General features: G+C 51.9%; 2 protein-coding genes across 2 annotated transcripts; both read right to left on the bottom strand.

Moving 5' to 3' along the window:
- Positions 1 to 2,306: 2,306 nt before the first annotated feature.
- On the bottom strand, positions 2,307 to 3,372 carry S100A8 (S100 calcium binding protein A8). Its single transcript, XM_024570638.3, has 3 exons — positions 3,261 to 3,372; positions 2,654 to 2,816; positions 2,307 to 2,504 (listed from the first exon to the last, which is right to left on the bottom strand). Exons 2-3 carry the CDS (start codon positions 2,807 to 2,809, stop codon positions 2,379 to 2,381), a joined length of 282 nt encoding a protein of 93 aa, XP_024426406.1. The 5' UTR covers positions 2,810 to 2,816; positions 3,261 to 3,372; the 3' UTR covers positions 2,307 to 2,378.
- A 6,003-nt stretch (positions 3,373 to 9,375) lies between these two features.
- On the bottom strand, positions 9,376 to 12,024 carry LOC112313502 (protein S100-A15A). Its single transcript, XM_024570051.4, has 2 exons — positions 11,681 to 12,024; positions 9,376 to 9,722 (listed from the first exon to the last, which is right to left on the bottom strand). Exons 1-2 carry the CDS (start codon positions 11,828 to 11,830, stop codon positions 9,546 to 9,548), a joined length of 327 nt encoding a protein of 108 aa, XP_024425819.3. The 5' UTR covers positions 11,831 to 12,024; the 3' UTR covers positions 9,376 to 9,545.
- Positions 12,025 to 14,096: the final 2,072 nt, after the last annotated feature.

Genomic DNA, 14,096 nt, shown 5'->3' with positions numbered 1-14,096 from the left:
CCAGTACCAGTGGGGTCACGTCCCCTGCCCAACCAATCAACTGTTGATAGATTGAGGTCAATGCAACTCTTCACAGCCAGTGCCCATCATTCACAGGGAAACTCCAACAGACGCTTTGTGCCGCCCTCCCCGTGGTCTCTGGTCAGGCTTGGCAAACAGAATTGATAATGATAAATCTCTGAAGAATCCATGAGCAGCAAGTCCAACAGAGCATTTTCAAGGAGAATCAAGGTCACTGGGATATGTTTCCCCCAGGCCCATTCAGACACACACACACACACACACACACACACTCCCCTCACCATCACCACCACCAATGTGGATAACAGTGAGGTTGCTTTCTCTTTGGTGTTTTCTCCCATTATATCTCCTAAAGGTCCAGTGAGGCCCAGGGTGTGGCCAGATGAACCCTGTGAACCTTCTCATCTTTCTCTGACAGGGCCATATTTGGGTCATCTCGCCTGTAAGGTGCCTCTCAGACCTGCATGATCTCCCTTTCTGCAGTGCATCCACACTCCTGACTTAGGTGGAAGCCCTCACTTTGGGGGATGGATAAAGCTCTCCTTTGGGAAAACTGAGAAGGAAGCAATTTTGTCCCTGCGTCTCCCCACTTGCCCAGCAGAAGCCCAGCTTCTCTATTTCATGACTAGATCCCTTCATCCCATTTTAGGTCCCAAGCCTACTTTTCTGCTGGCTGCCAACCGTTTTCACTAACAGGTAAGCTGATAATAAAACTGACTGGTAATTAAAGCCTTGGTTGGTGAATAAGGGTGTAAGCTGTTACCTTTGCCTGCTCATTTGGATTCTCATATGATTAAAGTCTACAACTACAGTAAAAAAATCCAGGGCCCTGAGGTGAGTAATCTTCAACATTGGAAGCCAGTTAATCTGAGTGGCATTTTGTTGAGTTAGGGAACAGCTTGTTCCTCCTGAAATCCTGGGGAGTTGGACACCTCCTCTTCTCTGCTTGGGCAGAAAGCACTTCTGGCTTCTCCAAAGTACCTCACCCCCAACCCACCCCCACAGAGTGGGTTCCTCTTCAGCATTGGCTCTTGAGGTCAGAGGCACACAGTCATCTCAGAGGGGCTGAGGGGTCCCTGGGGTGCTTATGCAGAGGCTCAGTGCCTCCTGCACACCAGAGGGACCCCCAGCCAGCCTTTGTCTCCCAGGCACACTGCACCCTCAGCCTCACAGTGCAGGAGTGGGGCAAGAGGTATGGGCAGCAGGAGAGAAACTGGCCCTTAGCAAGGCGTCTCTGCAAAGTCCAGCTGCCCACACAACAATAGTGGAAACACTGCACCTTTTGTCACTAAAATCCAGCAGCAGCACAGGTGTCCTTAACCATTTAGGGGTCTTTGGACCTCCTTGAGAATCTGATGAAGGCCACAGAGGAATGTGCTTATGTGCCCCCTAAATGATGCATTCACTTCAGTTCCATTTTGGATGTATAACAGACCGAAGTTGAAAAACCTGGTTTAGAGATTCTGGTGACAGCTCCCTATCCCCTTCTCCATCACCATCACTACTGCCTCATCACACAAGTGGGGACAACAGAAAATTTCCCCAGGCACAGCAAGAAACTCTTTCCAGGGGCTGGGTTCTGAACTTCCCATTTACCAGGCCCTTCAATATTTCATTGATTGACAGAGCATTCACCCACAGGGCAGCATTTGAGTAACCTGTTCTTTGAGCTGAGTTTTATTAATGTATTGGCCTATCTGCCCATTTCCTTATTATTTAATTGACTTGGGAGCTTGGAAGTCGAGAGAGAAGGAAAGCTTCCAAAATCTGGAATGAGAACTATTAGTGTTAGTTACAGGGGAATTCTAAACATCCACCTAAGGTCACACCACACACAGGGTCAGTCTCTGTCTCTGTCTCTCATTCTCTCAGACACACACACACACACACACACACACACACACAGTTATCTCCCTCAGGGTTCCCAATAGTCTCATGTAAGACATTTAGCTGGAAATTAAAATTTAGTTTAGAGGACAGTAGTGTTTCTTATATCACCCTTCTTCCATATCACCCACTTGGAAGATCATCAGCTATAGTGTCACAGACTTCTTAGAATCCTTAAGTCCTAGAACCAGTGACTCAGGGCTGAGGCTAGAAGAGACTCAAATAGTTGAGGGGGGATGCAGAGAGGAAACCAGACAAGCTGTAAGCACTGAATGTTCTTGAGGCATAGGGAGTGCCGGACAACAGAGGTCTGGTGTTTTCCTGTGGGTTTTCCAACACTCCCTCCACTCCCCCAGGAACCTCATTACACAAGAGAAAAGCAAGAGACCCAGAGAGGCCTGAGGTATCAATTACTTTATTATTCTTCAGGGACAATTCCAGGGGCCCAGTCCCAGCACCCAACAGCCATGCTACTTGTGGCTTTCTTTATGGGCCTTCACGCCCAGCTTTATCACCAGTATGAGGAATTCCTCGAAGTTGATGGCTTTATCGCTATTGATATCCAATTCTCTGAACCAGGCATCTGCATTCTTTTTCTGTCAAGATTGAGGAGAAAGAAGCAGAGTGTAAATATCTCAGTGAAAGATGAAGAATGGACATTTACCTGGGACAGCAGATGGATCAGTGGCCCTGGGGCATCAACAGAGCCAGGCAGAGAACCAGACTACACCCAGCCCATTCTCACCTTCAAATACTGAGGACACTCGGCCTCTATCATTTTCTTAAAGTCATTCTTGTAGAGGGCATGGGCGTTCCCTTGCTGCAGGGAGTACTTGTGGTAGACAGTAACGAAGTTGCTCAGGGCGCTCTCCAGTTCCGTCAACATGGTGCCCAAGGACATGCCTCACCTGGAAGGGAGAGCACATGGGTGGGGATGGTGCCTCTGCCCACAGTTGACTGAAGACCCAAGTAATGGCTTTACCCTGGCCTGCACACCCAATAACTGAACCCAGAGGATGGCTAGAGCTATGATGGGAAGGGCTAGGCTGATATGGATAGGAATGTGGGAGGCAGTAGGTACACACACGTGCACACACTCACAGCAGTGCCTGCCACCTTTCTCCATGCCCTCACCCTCTGCCCGAGAAGGGCCCAGCTTAGGGATGAATGTGCCCTCACCCACAAGTACGGCTCCTTCTTTGTCCTTGTCTCACTTTCCACCCCCAGGAGGTTCGCTCTCCATCCAGACCTCCCTGCACTTTCTTTCCCCACTCTCAGAGAAGGCTGCCAAGCTCTCCAGCCCTCCCCTCGGGAAGCCCAAACTGTGGGGCCACCAGGGCAGTCCCACTTACCAGGTCTTCCAGAGACAGAGTTGACAGAACTGACAGAATATGCAGTCTGAGTGGCGGCTCCCTTTTATAGCAACTGGGCTTGGCCACCCGCCAAGGCCTTGGCAGCTGCTCCCTCCCACAGTTGCTACAGCCTCAGGTTTCCTAACCAGGTGAATGGGGCAATCACAGCAGAATGAACATTTCTGAAGGGGGGAGGGGCAGAGGAAGAGGAAAGCCTTTTCCCAGCAGTAGTGCCCAACAGGGGAAACCAGGAAGTAGCCCTACAGGCCATGGTAATGAGGACTCCTTCTCTGGGCTGCTGGCATCCTCCAACTTGGTGACCAGGACACTCCCTCCTGGGTCCCCACTGTTACAGTTGCTAACCTCATACATGGTGGCCTGTCTGTGCATCCCTAAATGGAACTAAAGCGAATGCATCATTTAGGGGGCACATAAGCACATTCCTCTGTGGCCTTCATCAGATTCTCAAGGAGGTCCAAAGACCCCTAAATGGTTAAGGACACCTGTGCTGCTGCTGGATTTTAGTGACAAAAGGTGCAGTGTTTCCACTATTGTTGTTGTGTGGGCAGCTGGACTTTGCAGAGACGCCTTGCTAAGGGCCAGTTTCTCTCCTGCTGCCCATACCTCTTGCCCTCTCTGTACTGTGAAGCTAGGGGTGCAGTGTGCTTGGGAGACAAAGGCTGTCTGGGGGTCCCTCTGTGTGCGGGAGGCATTGAACCTCTGCATAAGCACCCCAGGGACCCCTCAGCCCCTCTCAGTTGACTGTGTGCCTCTGACCCCATGAGCCTATGCTGAAGAGGAACCCACTCTGTGGGGGTGAGTTGGGGGTGAGGTACTTTGGAGAAGCCAGAAGTGCTTCCTGCCCAAGCAGAGAAGAGGAGGTGTCCAACTCCCCAGGATTTCAGGAGGAACAAGCTGTTCCCTAACCCAACAAAATGCCACTCAGATTAACTGGCTTTCAGTGCCGACAATTTGTCGAGCATTCACACATTTCTCTCGGCTATAAAGCACTTCACACCCTTATAATCTGATTAGAGCTTCGGAACAGGGTTGTCATAAGGTGGCATACAGAACACACCCAGCACCTACAAGGAAGCTAAGAGCAGAAAGGTGACGCCTTTCACCCAGCGTTTCCCAGTAGCCAGACCAGATCCTGGGGCTTCGGGATCCAGAGACTAATCTGACAAAAACAGGACTCTGCTGGGAAAACCCCTCTCCTCTCTCCTTCCTTCACACCTTAAACAAGTTTTTACCCTGTGCTTCTCCAGGGCCTAGACCGTCATCGCCCCCTGGGGGAAATAGGTGGGATTAGCCTTTCTTCATGATTCCGCAGCCTTTTGGGCTTCATTATACCAATAACTTTACAGCTGTGTAACCTTGGGCATTATTACTTACCTTCTCTGTGCCTTAGTTACCTCAGTCATTAAATAGAGATTAAAAATAGAGTTTACCTTCTAATAGACCATAATAGGAGAGAACATTTACAAATCATATATATCTGAGAGGAGGTAATATCCAGAATATCTAAAGGACGTCTACCGCTTAACAACAAGAAAAAAAACCAAATAAAAAATGGGCAAAGGATCTGAATAGATACTTCTCCAAAGAAAATGTACAAACGGTCAATAATCACATAAAAAGATGCTCCGCATCACTTGTCATCAGGGAAACACAAATCAAAGTCACAATGAGACAGCACCTCAAACTCACTAGAATGGCTACTATCAACATAAACTGAAAATAACAAGTATTGGGGAGGATGCAAAGAAATTGGAACCCTTGCGCAGTGCCAGTGGGAATGTAAAATGGTGCAGTCACTATGGTGGTTCCTCAAAAAATTAAAAACAGAACTACCATAGGATCCAGCAATCCCACTTCTGGGTACATATCTGAAACAACTGAAAGTAAGGTTTCAGCAGGTACCTGCACGCCCATGTTTCCGTCAGCATCGCTCACAACAGCCAGCATGTGGACGCAACTCACAATGTCCAACCACAGATGGGCGGATAATAAAATGTAATATATAATAATATTCCATTTCATACATATATATATGAAATGGAATATTATTCAGCCTTTAAAAAGGAAGGGAACTGAGCCACCCCCACCCTGGCCAGGTGGCTCAGTTGGTTGGAGTGTCGTCCCCCACACCAAAAGGTTGCGGGTTCCATCCCCAGTCAGAGAAAGTGCAGGAGGCAACTGACAGCTGTTTCCCCCCCACACACACACACTCTCTCTCTCTCTCTCCCCCCGCTCGCCTCAAAAATCAATTCCTTGGGAGTTAGGAATTTAAAAAAAAACAAAAAAAGGAAGGGAACTCTGACACATGCTGCAACATAGATGAATTTTGAAGACATTCTGCCAAGTGAAATAAGTGAAACAGATACTCTATGATTCCAGTTATATGACCTACTAGGTGTAGCCAAAGCCACAGACAGAAAACAGAATGGTGGGTGTCAGGGCTGGAGGGTGGGGGGGTGCTGTTGTTTGTTGAGTATGGAGTTTTAGTTCTGGAGAGTGAATGTGAATGTACTTGCAACTGAACTGTACACTTACAAATGGTCAAGATACTCAATTTTACGTTCTGTGTATTTTGCCACAGTTAAAAATAAGGAGCTTATTGTATGTCAATTACATGTCAACAAAGCTGTTTTTAAAATAAAAAATAAAATTAAAAATTTAAAGGTTTTCACCTAAAAATAATGTTGTAAAGATTAATGATAGATGCAAACTATGTATGATTTGTATACTTTTCGTAATACGTATAACATTTTAATACAAAGTTTACACAAAATACTGTGTCAAGTGCTCAGCGTGGTGCATGGCACCGTGTGAGAGCGCGCCGGCGTCACCGCCGCCAGAGCGCGCCCCGCGCCCCAGCGGGACGTGACCCCCAGGGACCCAGACTGGACCATCCACCTCTGCCCCCCGGACCCAGCACGGTGCCTGGCACACACACTAACAGCAACAACGATCAATAATAAGACCAAATAACAGCAAAATCATAGCTAATATTTATTGGGCTTTTACAGTGTGCCACTTGGTGTTGTAAGTGCTGTACTTACATAAATGCATCAAATTCTCCCAGTAATCCCATGAGGGCCGTACGTACTACCATAATTCCCATTTTACAGATGAGGAAGCGAGGCAGGCCCACAGAGAGATACAACATTCAGTGCACCAAATGATCTAAGTGACTGGCAAGGTGTTGTGACATCATCCACTTCCTGTTCCTGCCTGGAATGCCTCTTTGCCAGTATATCCCTCCTCATCCTCCCTGATCCAGCCCAGACACCATCTGCTGGCCATCCCTGAGCCTCCTTCTCTACCCTTATAAACGCGGAGTTAATTCTTCTTACCTTCGTGCTGCACAAATCCCTATGCATCACAGCATGTGCCCGGCTGTACTGTAATTCATCTGCTTATTGCTTGTCTTTTCCTTGAGACCAAGGGCCCCTTGAGACCACATCACAACCACATCACAACCTCAGGGCCTGGTATATATGAGGTGTTCAGTTACTACATACTGGGGGTATAAATGAATGCGAAATTGAACACTTGATCTACTCCCACCCCATGCAGAAATTCCCTTTATCACACCCCAGTCACCTTAAGTCATTTTTGGAACAAGACAAGATGTAGATCCACCAACTAAATGTAGCCTAACCTCCTTGGCAGGAAGTTCGTCCACCTCTTCACAGGAAAGTATGACTGTTTCTGGCACATATGCCACGTTTTCAACCTGGGATCGAGAACTTAGTGCATACCTATTACTCACCAGGTCCTCTCCTCCATGACCTGGCATAACACCACCTTACCCCAGTTGCACATTATATTATCAAAGCGTTTTTACACCCACTAACTCATTTGAAACCCTGTAAAATGGGTACTACAGGTACAATTATCCCCGTGTGACAGATGAGGGAACTGAGGCACAGGGAGTTACTCAAGCTCCTTCCTATGGGCATGTATTCTGCTCTGTTTTGGTGCTTAGATGCCAAAAAGTAGACATTACAACCAGCTGGCTTTTCTGAGCCTCTGCTTAGGATTTGCTCACCAGCCCAGGATGGAACTCACACTGACCTCTCTCAGTGGTGAATAGGAGGCTGGTGGAGATGATCCTTCCCAGACCCTGACCTTTGGGACATGCCTTTCTTGAAGCCGCCCCTCTGAGAATGGTCCCTGTGGAGACAGCTTTCTTCATCCAGATTTAAGGAAAATAGTCTCCAGACCTGGTGAGGGAGACTCAAGGCAGACATGAGCCCTGGCCGTCTCCCAGGGTCCTGTGCTTGTCTGGGGCTCCTGCTGACCAGCGAGGCCAGGAACCATCACCCCCAGGGACACTACTCCTGACAGACAGCCTTGGGAGGGGCAGGGAGAGCAGGAGCCAGGCTGAGCCGCCTGGGTGGGAGAGGGTGTTGGGACTTAGGTAAGCACGTCGGGAGGGAAAGGCAGGGCCTGTCACCAGACTGTGGGACGTGGGGCAACCTGGGGGAGCAGAACCTGGGCCTGTTTACAGGAAAGAGCTCTGTCCTGTCTGTGTCCCAATAGACCCAAGGGGGCTGGCCTCACCTTACGAAATCAGGACAGTGCAGGCAGGGCGGTGAAGACATCCCCCCAGGAAGGGGTGGGAGGAAGGAGAGGAGGACTGGGCTGAGCTGCCCCCTTAGCCTGTGAAATCCAACTCCGTTCAGGTGGGAAAGGCAGGAAGAATCCACCCCTGGGCCCGGGGAACGACGGCCTTGGCCTCCGGACATGGGAAAGAGGCCCACAGGGACTCCAGTCAGGTTTCTGTGTTCCATCCTCCAACATGGCTGGCCTCCAACCGTGTGCTGGCACTAGGCCCCATGGGAGGACACCCAGGTGACAAGTGGCCCCTGGCTCAGTGGAGGGCACAGACAGAAAACCCATCACAGTGCAGCAGGACATGCACCTCCACAGGATAGCTCAGGCCCCAGGGAACCCAGGAAGGCCATGAGGGAGATGGGTGAGGGCCCCACTGAGTCCCAGAAGGCAAGCCCTGTCAGATAAGCACGTGTGGAAGGGACATCGGTCCGAGCCCGACTAAAGAGTGGCAGGGCGAAATCCACTCCAGAGCCTGACTGATCAAAGAAAAAGGGCCCTGCTCCGCCCGCAGGGCACTGCTGCCCTCGGTGGCACACAGACCCAGGTGGAGGCAGGGAGCCAAGCCAATTCCCTTAAATGAACCCCCAGTCATGTGCACTGGGGAGCAACGAAGACGATCACCCATCATTCTTTTAAAACTCATCGTTGCCACCACAGTGAGCTCAGGACACGGGCTCCCAGATTGTTCTCAGGGAACCCACCAAGATGAGCCCAAGGAGGGCCCAAAACAGAGGAGGCCCTCCCTGAGAGATTCTGCCTCAGAGTCCTGGGCTGTCAGGGAGACAGAGAAACAGACAACAGAGACCGGGCAGGGGCAGGTCTCAGCTGGGAGGGGTCCGAGACTCCTGGAAGACTTGGATCAGTGAGTCACAAGTAGCCCTGAGTTGGAGAGACACCCACATCTATCATCATTTTTTATTAGTAAAACCAGACACAACCCTTCCTCCTCCAGGAAGACTTCCTTGATTGACAGTCACTCAAGTTGCACTCAGTGCTCTTCCCCATAACAGGCTGGATTGTTGGCTTTGCCCTTGTCCCCATCTCTGACCCACCTCGAGATCTGCACTTGCCCACAGACCACCCCCCCTCCCCACCCCGGTCTGTTACTAACCTCATCTTCCCGCCCCATCCTGGCTGCTTCCCAGGCTGCTCTGCCTTTCTACGCCGATCCCTGGGGCCTCATCCAGAGCCGGGAGGGCCCCTGTCAGGTGTGCCCCTGCCCCCCTGTCCTGTCCCATCACGTGTGTGTAGTGACTGAGTGATCAAATCATCACATGTCAGAGGGTCAGCTCCCCAGCAGAAGAGACTCCTCCCTCTCAGACCGAAGGCTGAGAGCAAGGGCTGTTCACCTATCAGACAGGGGCTCCTGGAGGCAGGCTGTGTCTCTCACCCAAAATAGATGATCCCCTACCTGGGGGATCCAAACCGCCCCTCATGGTCCCATCGTTGACGCCCTAACCATGAACGGAGCAACACCAGAAACTGCCGTGAAGTTGCTTTATTCTCTTCCCTCCCTGGTGTCCTTCCCACAGACATGCACACGTGTGTGCACACACATCAGGAACACACAGACACACGTGGCCGAGCTCCACTCCGACGCCCACAGCTGGGTCACGTGGCTCTCAGGCAGGCCCCTGTGGGGAGGCTGCCCTGCACCGTCTAGTAGAGGCTGTGCTGGGTGCAGTAGTGGGCGCACAGCTGCCGGTGGTACTGCAGGTGGTAGTCCCTCAGCAGCCTGCCCAGGATGTGCAGGAACTCGTCAAAGCAGATCTGGTTGTCCTTGTCCTTGTCCGCCGCCCGGAACAGCTCAGTGATGAAGTATGGCTCCTTCCGGCCCTGAGGAGTGGGCAGAGGGTCAGCCAGCACCCAGGCACTCATCCCGCAGCTGGCCAGGCTCTCCACCTCCCACTGGTGAAGGACCGGGGCAGGGGAACTGTGTGTGGCCCTGCCTGCCACATGCTTGCAGGAAACAGCTTCTCGCTCACTCAGGGACCAGGACACCAGGTGCTGCAGAATCGGGCAGAAGAGGCAGAGGAGTGCTGGGCCCCTGGACCTGGGCTGCACCGGGCAGACAGAAGGTGCAGACCAGGCACGGCTTGCTATGCCTGGCCCTCTGCTGGTGGCATTTTAAGTCTGTCTTTCCTGCTGAACTACAAGCTCCCCTGCAGGGGCAGCCCCACCTAAGGCTTCACACAGGAAGCTGGCCAAGGCAGAGCCCCCCACACCCCACTCCTGTCTGCACCTCTAGCACCACTGCAGGGCCAGCACCTGGGGTGCCAGATTTCTGCAGGGTGTGCACCTGCCCGCATTGTTTATGACAATTGGCCTGTGTCCTAAGGAAAGTGCAGAACGAGGGAAAAGACCATGCCATGGGCCCTGAAACTGTCCGGGAAGTCCCAGAGCAGGTGGCTCTGAGGGCTATGGACTGGGGATGGCAAAGGAAAGGAAAGGAGCATTTCAGGTGGATGGGACGGTAGGAAGGAAGTCAGGGGTAAAGAAGCAGCAAAGAGAAAAGGAGACGATGAGGTGGGAGCCTGGGGCAGGGGCAGGTTTCAAGCAGGATTGGGCTCGTGGCCGGGCACCCAGTGAGTAGCCCTCAGAAAAGGGGGAGGGGCTGGAGAACAGCCCAGGGCTGGGGGGGCGGGGTGGGGCAGGTTGTCACCTTATGTCTCTCCCCACCACCCCCCACCAGCTACTCCATACATTCTGCCTCCCCCACAGGCTGGCTGACCCGAGAACCTGGATGCTCCCTGCCAAAGGCAGGCTCTCCCAGGCTTCCCACTCTCAGCCCACCCAGCCCAGGCTGCCATCTGTCTGCCCTGTGCCTGGTGTCCCTCACTGAGGAACCTGTTCCCAGGTGAGTGGCAGGGCATGGCAGTCCTTACACAGCCCCATGATGTAGGAAATTGGCCCTAGAAGGGAAAAGGTCTCCCTAGAAACAGGGGACTCTTCACAGTCCCCACAGTCCCCCCAGTCTCCCCTCTGTGGCCCTCATGGCTGCACTCCAGTAAACCCAGGACAAGACCCTCTCCTCTGATGTCTCTCAAAGGTAAGCCAGGGGAGACATGCAGGAACCCTAAGACTGCTTCTCCTGGAGTGCAGTGGCCTTGAGTCAGGGCCACTAGAGCCCTTTGGGGACCCCCAGGGCATGGTACAGGGACAGACACTCTGGCTGGCCTTACAGTCCCCACCCAGGGAGCCCAGTAATCACATGGCTGAGCCTGATGGCCGAGAAGACTCCCAGTCCTGAGCAGGGTGTCTGAGGGGCCTAGATTGGGGCTGGGCCCCCAGGCTGGGCTGAGACTCTGTTAGCCCAGGGACAAGAGGGAGAAGGGGAAGTCACACTTCCTATCTGCCCACACCTACTCCCTCCTGGCTTCCCTTTAACCCAACTATCCTCCCCAGACTTGGGGGTGTGGGGGACGCGGGAGGGGGGGCTTGTGTGAGACCCAAGAAAAGGGGCTACATTCAAAGGGCAGGTCGAAAGGGATGAAAAACTGAAAGGCCTATGGGCAGAGGGGCCTGTTCTCATGGGAAGCGAACAAGCAGAGGAACAAACAGTTTGGGGCTTAGGATGGACTTTTAGGGATTAGTGACATTTGGGCTGGAGTGGGGCCAGGCAGGAAGGTCCTGGAGATACAGTGCGCCTCAGCCCCACTCCCTGTGACCACAGATCCTGCCCTCGGCACCCCCCCCCCAGTTCAGATCCTCCAGGGAGAGGGCTCCCTGCACCAAACCCACACTTCAGCCCCACAGCCAGCCCTTCGTCCCCACCTGACCCCAGGCCCACACACCAGGCTGTCCATGAAGCGGGGCACGTTGTCCATGAGCAGGGCCTTCAGCTCCTCCAGGGACAGGGTCTCCACGTCCCCCTCCCGGGCCGCATACTGGTGGTAGCTGTGGATGATTTGGAAGAGGGATTCCTCTACTGCTGTGTCCCTCATGGCGGCTGGGCCCCTCTGATGGCAGAGGGACCAGGGCCAACTCTGGAGATGTGGGGGCGGAGCAGCGGGGCACAGTGGATCTCCTGCCCTCCTTGTCTCAGGGCCCCTCCCTGCCCATCCTCGCTGCCTCCAGTTATGGCAGCCAGTGCTGTGACTCCTCACAGGTTCCTCATCAACACAACTGAGCCTTAACTGCATTCCTGAGATGGCATCACACAGCATGTGCTTCCTAAGATTAGCTCAGCCAGTCCCAGGGACCCACCTTCCCTCAGAGCCTGATCTGAAGCATCTTGGCTCCACGCCAGGTCACAAGGTCGTCCAGCTCCCTGCCTCAGCGCCCAGCCTCCCAGCTCCAGGGCTTGGGTGGGGTCAGACACACAACTTCAGTACACCTTCCTTGGATGTCCTCCCTCAATTAGCGAACCCCCAAACTCCAACGTCATGGAGCATGTGTTCACCTGACAGGCATTTCTCGAAGACCTACAGTGTGCCAGGACTCTCTAGGCAATATGAGTAAGACACGCGGCCAGCTCACAGGGTGGGGACGAGTGGAGGGGGCAGTCACTCCCGGTGAACACTACTAACCTAGTGGCATGAACAGGGTACCCTGGGTGCACAGGAAGGAAGACCTTCTGCCTGAAGAGCTGAGGAAGACCTCCTTAGGAGGTGGCATTTTAGGTGGGATTTGAAGAAAAGATTTTGTTGCAAAGAGGATCACGGAGGACCAGCACTCCAGACAGAGGGACCAGCATGGTCCAAGGCTTGGCAGTACGAAGGAGGGCGGCCTGCTAGCAGGGAGGCGTCCACAGGGCTGTGAGGGACAGTTAGGAGAAGCAGGGCTGGAGAGGAGGGTGGGGACAAATGCAGAGGACCCTGTATGCAAGCTAGGGCTGCGACTATCTCCTGTGCACAGGATCTTTGGAGGTTTGGGTGATGGGTGGGAGGTGAGAGACAAGTGGTAAGGACAGCTGTATTACAAGGAAACAACCGACAGCAATGTGGAAATGCCCCTACTCTAAAAGAGGAGAGATGTGTAGACCTGGCCTTTGAGTGGCAGGTGAACTGGCTTCCCCCAGCTCAAGCTTTCTGTCAGCCCAATCCCTTCTGCCTCCTGCCCGGCAACTGCCCTGCGGGGGCCACGGGGGCTGGTGGGCAAGTCTCCCACAAGGGGGCGCCAAAGGACAAGTAATTGAACCAGAGGTTCCGTCTCCCAGTTCCTGAAGGTTTGCGAGAAATAAGCAAATACTTAAGCCAAACTATCCATTTTACAAGGTGAGCCTTTATCTACCCAACATAATGATTTCCTCAGAGAATAAGGGGTTCATCGATACAGTAAATTTTTTTAATGGCTCAAGTTTCTAAAAAGTAAAACAATTGGGCTCTGCTAACCTAGAGTCACAGAGAATTTATTGAATACTTCAGATTCAGCCATCATTTACCTCTGAATTTACCTCAAGAATGTAATGAAGCAGCAATAAATCTGGTTTATAAAAATGCAATAAACAGGTAAATGTTTACCACAGCAATATCTACACCCAAATGACAACTAAAAAAAAAAAAAAAAAACCTCGGAAACTATGTAATTAAGGAATTGGGTGTGCTGGTATGGCCTTGGACCACGTGTGGCTAGATACTTTGTTACTCAAAAATGCCATTCTTGATGCACAGCTTGTTGGGGCGAGGGGGTCATATTGTACCCTCCTCACCCTGCCTTTTGTTCATTCTGGGACAAAAACAACCACACACACACACACACACACCATCCCAATACACAGGGGGAACGTCCTTCCACAACTGTGTTGTAACTACACTTTTCATTAACACTATACTGTGCACATCTGCTCACACATTAAACCAATGCTTGCCTGCTTTTTTTAAAGATTTTATTTTTTTACGTTTAAAGAGAGAGAGGAATGGGGGGAGAAAAAGAGGGAGAGAAACATCAATGTGTGGTTGCCTCTCACATGCCCCCCACTGGGGACCTGGCCGGCAACCCAGGCATGTGCCCTGACTGGGAATCGAACCGGCCACCCTTTGTCTCACAGGCCTGTGCTCAATCCACCGAGCCACACCAGCCAGGGTTTGCCTGATTTTTAATGAGTGCAGAGTGATCATTTGTTCTCATGTATCAAAATTTGTTTTATTAATCCACTACTAGTAGCCATTTAAATTACTTTAGGCTCATATAATTCAAGGTCAACTCTTTAATACTGACATTTCTTCCAAATTTAGCCATGTGTGCTATGTGCTGGGGGCAAGAAAGACA

This window comes from Desmodus rotundus, chromosome 12 (genome assembly GCF_022682495.2).
Source record: "Desmodus rotundus isolate HL8 chromosome 12, HLdesRot8A.1, whole genome shotgun sequence".
NCBI classification, from domain to species: domain Eukaryota; kingdom Metazoa; phylum Chordata; class Mammalia; order Chiroptera; family Phyllostomidae; genus Desmodus; species Desmodus rotundus.
The sequence above is the reverse complement of the archived record's forward strand: the minus strand, read 5'-3'. Positions and strand labels throughout refer to the sequence as shown.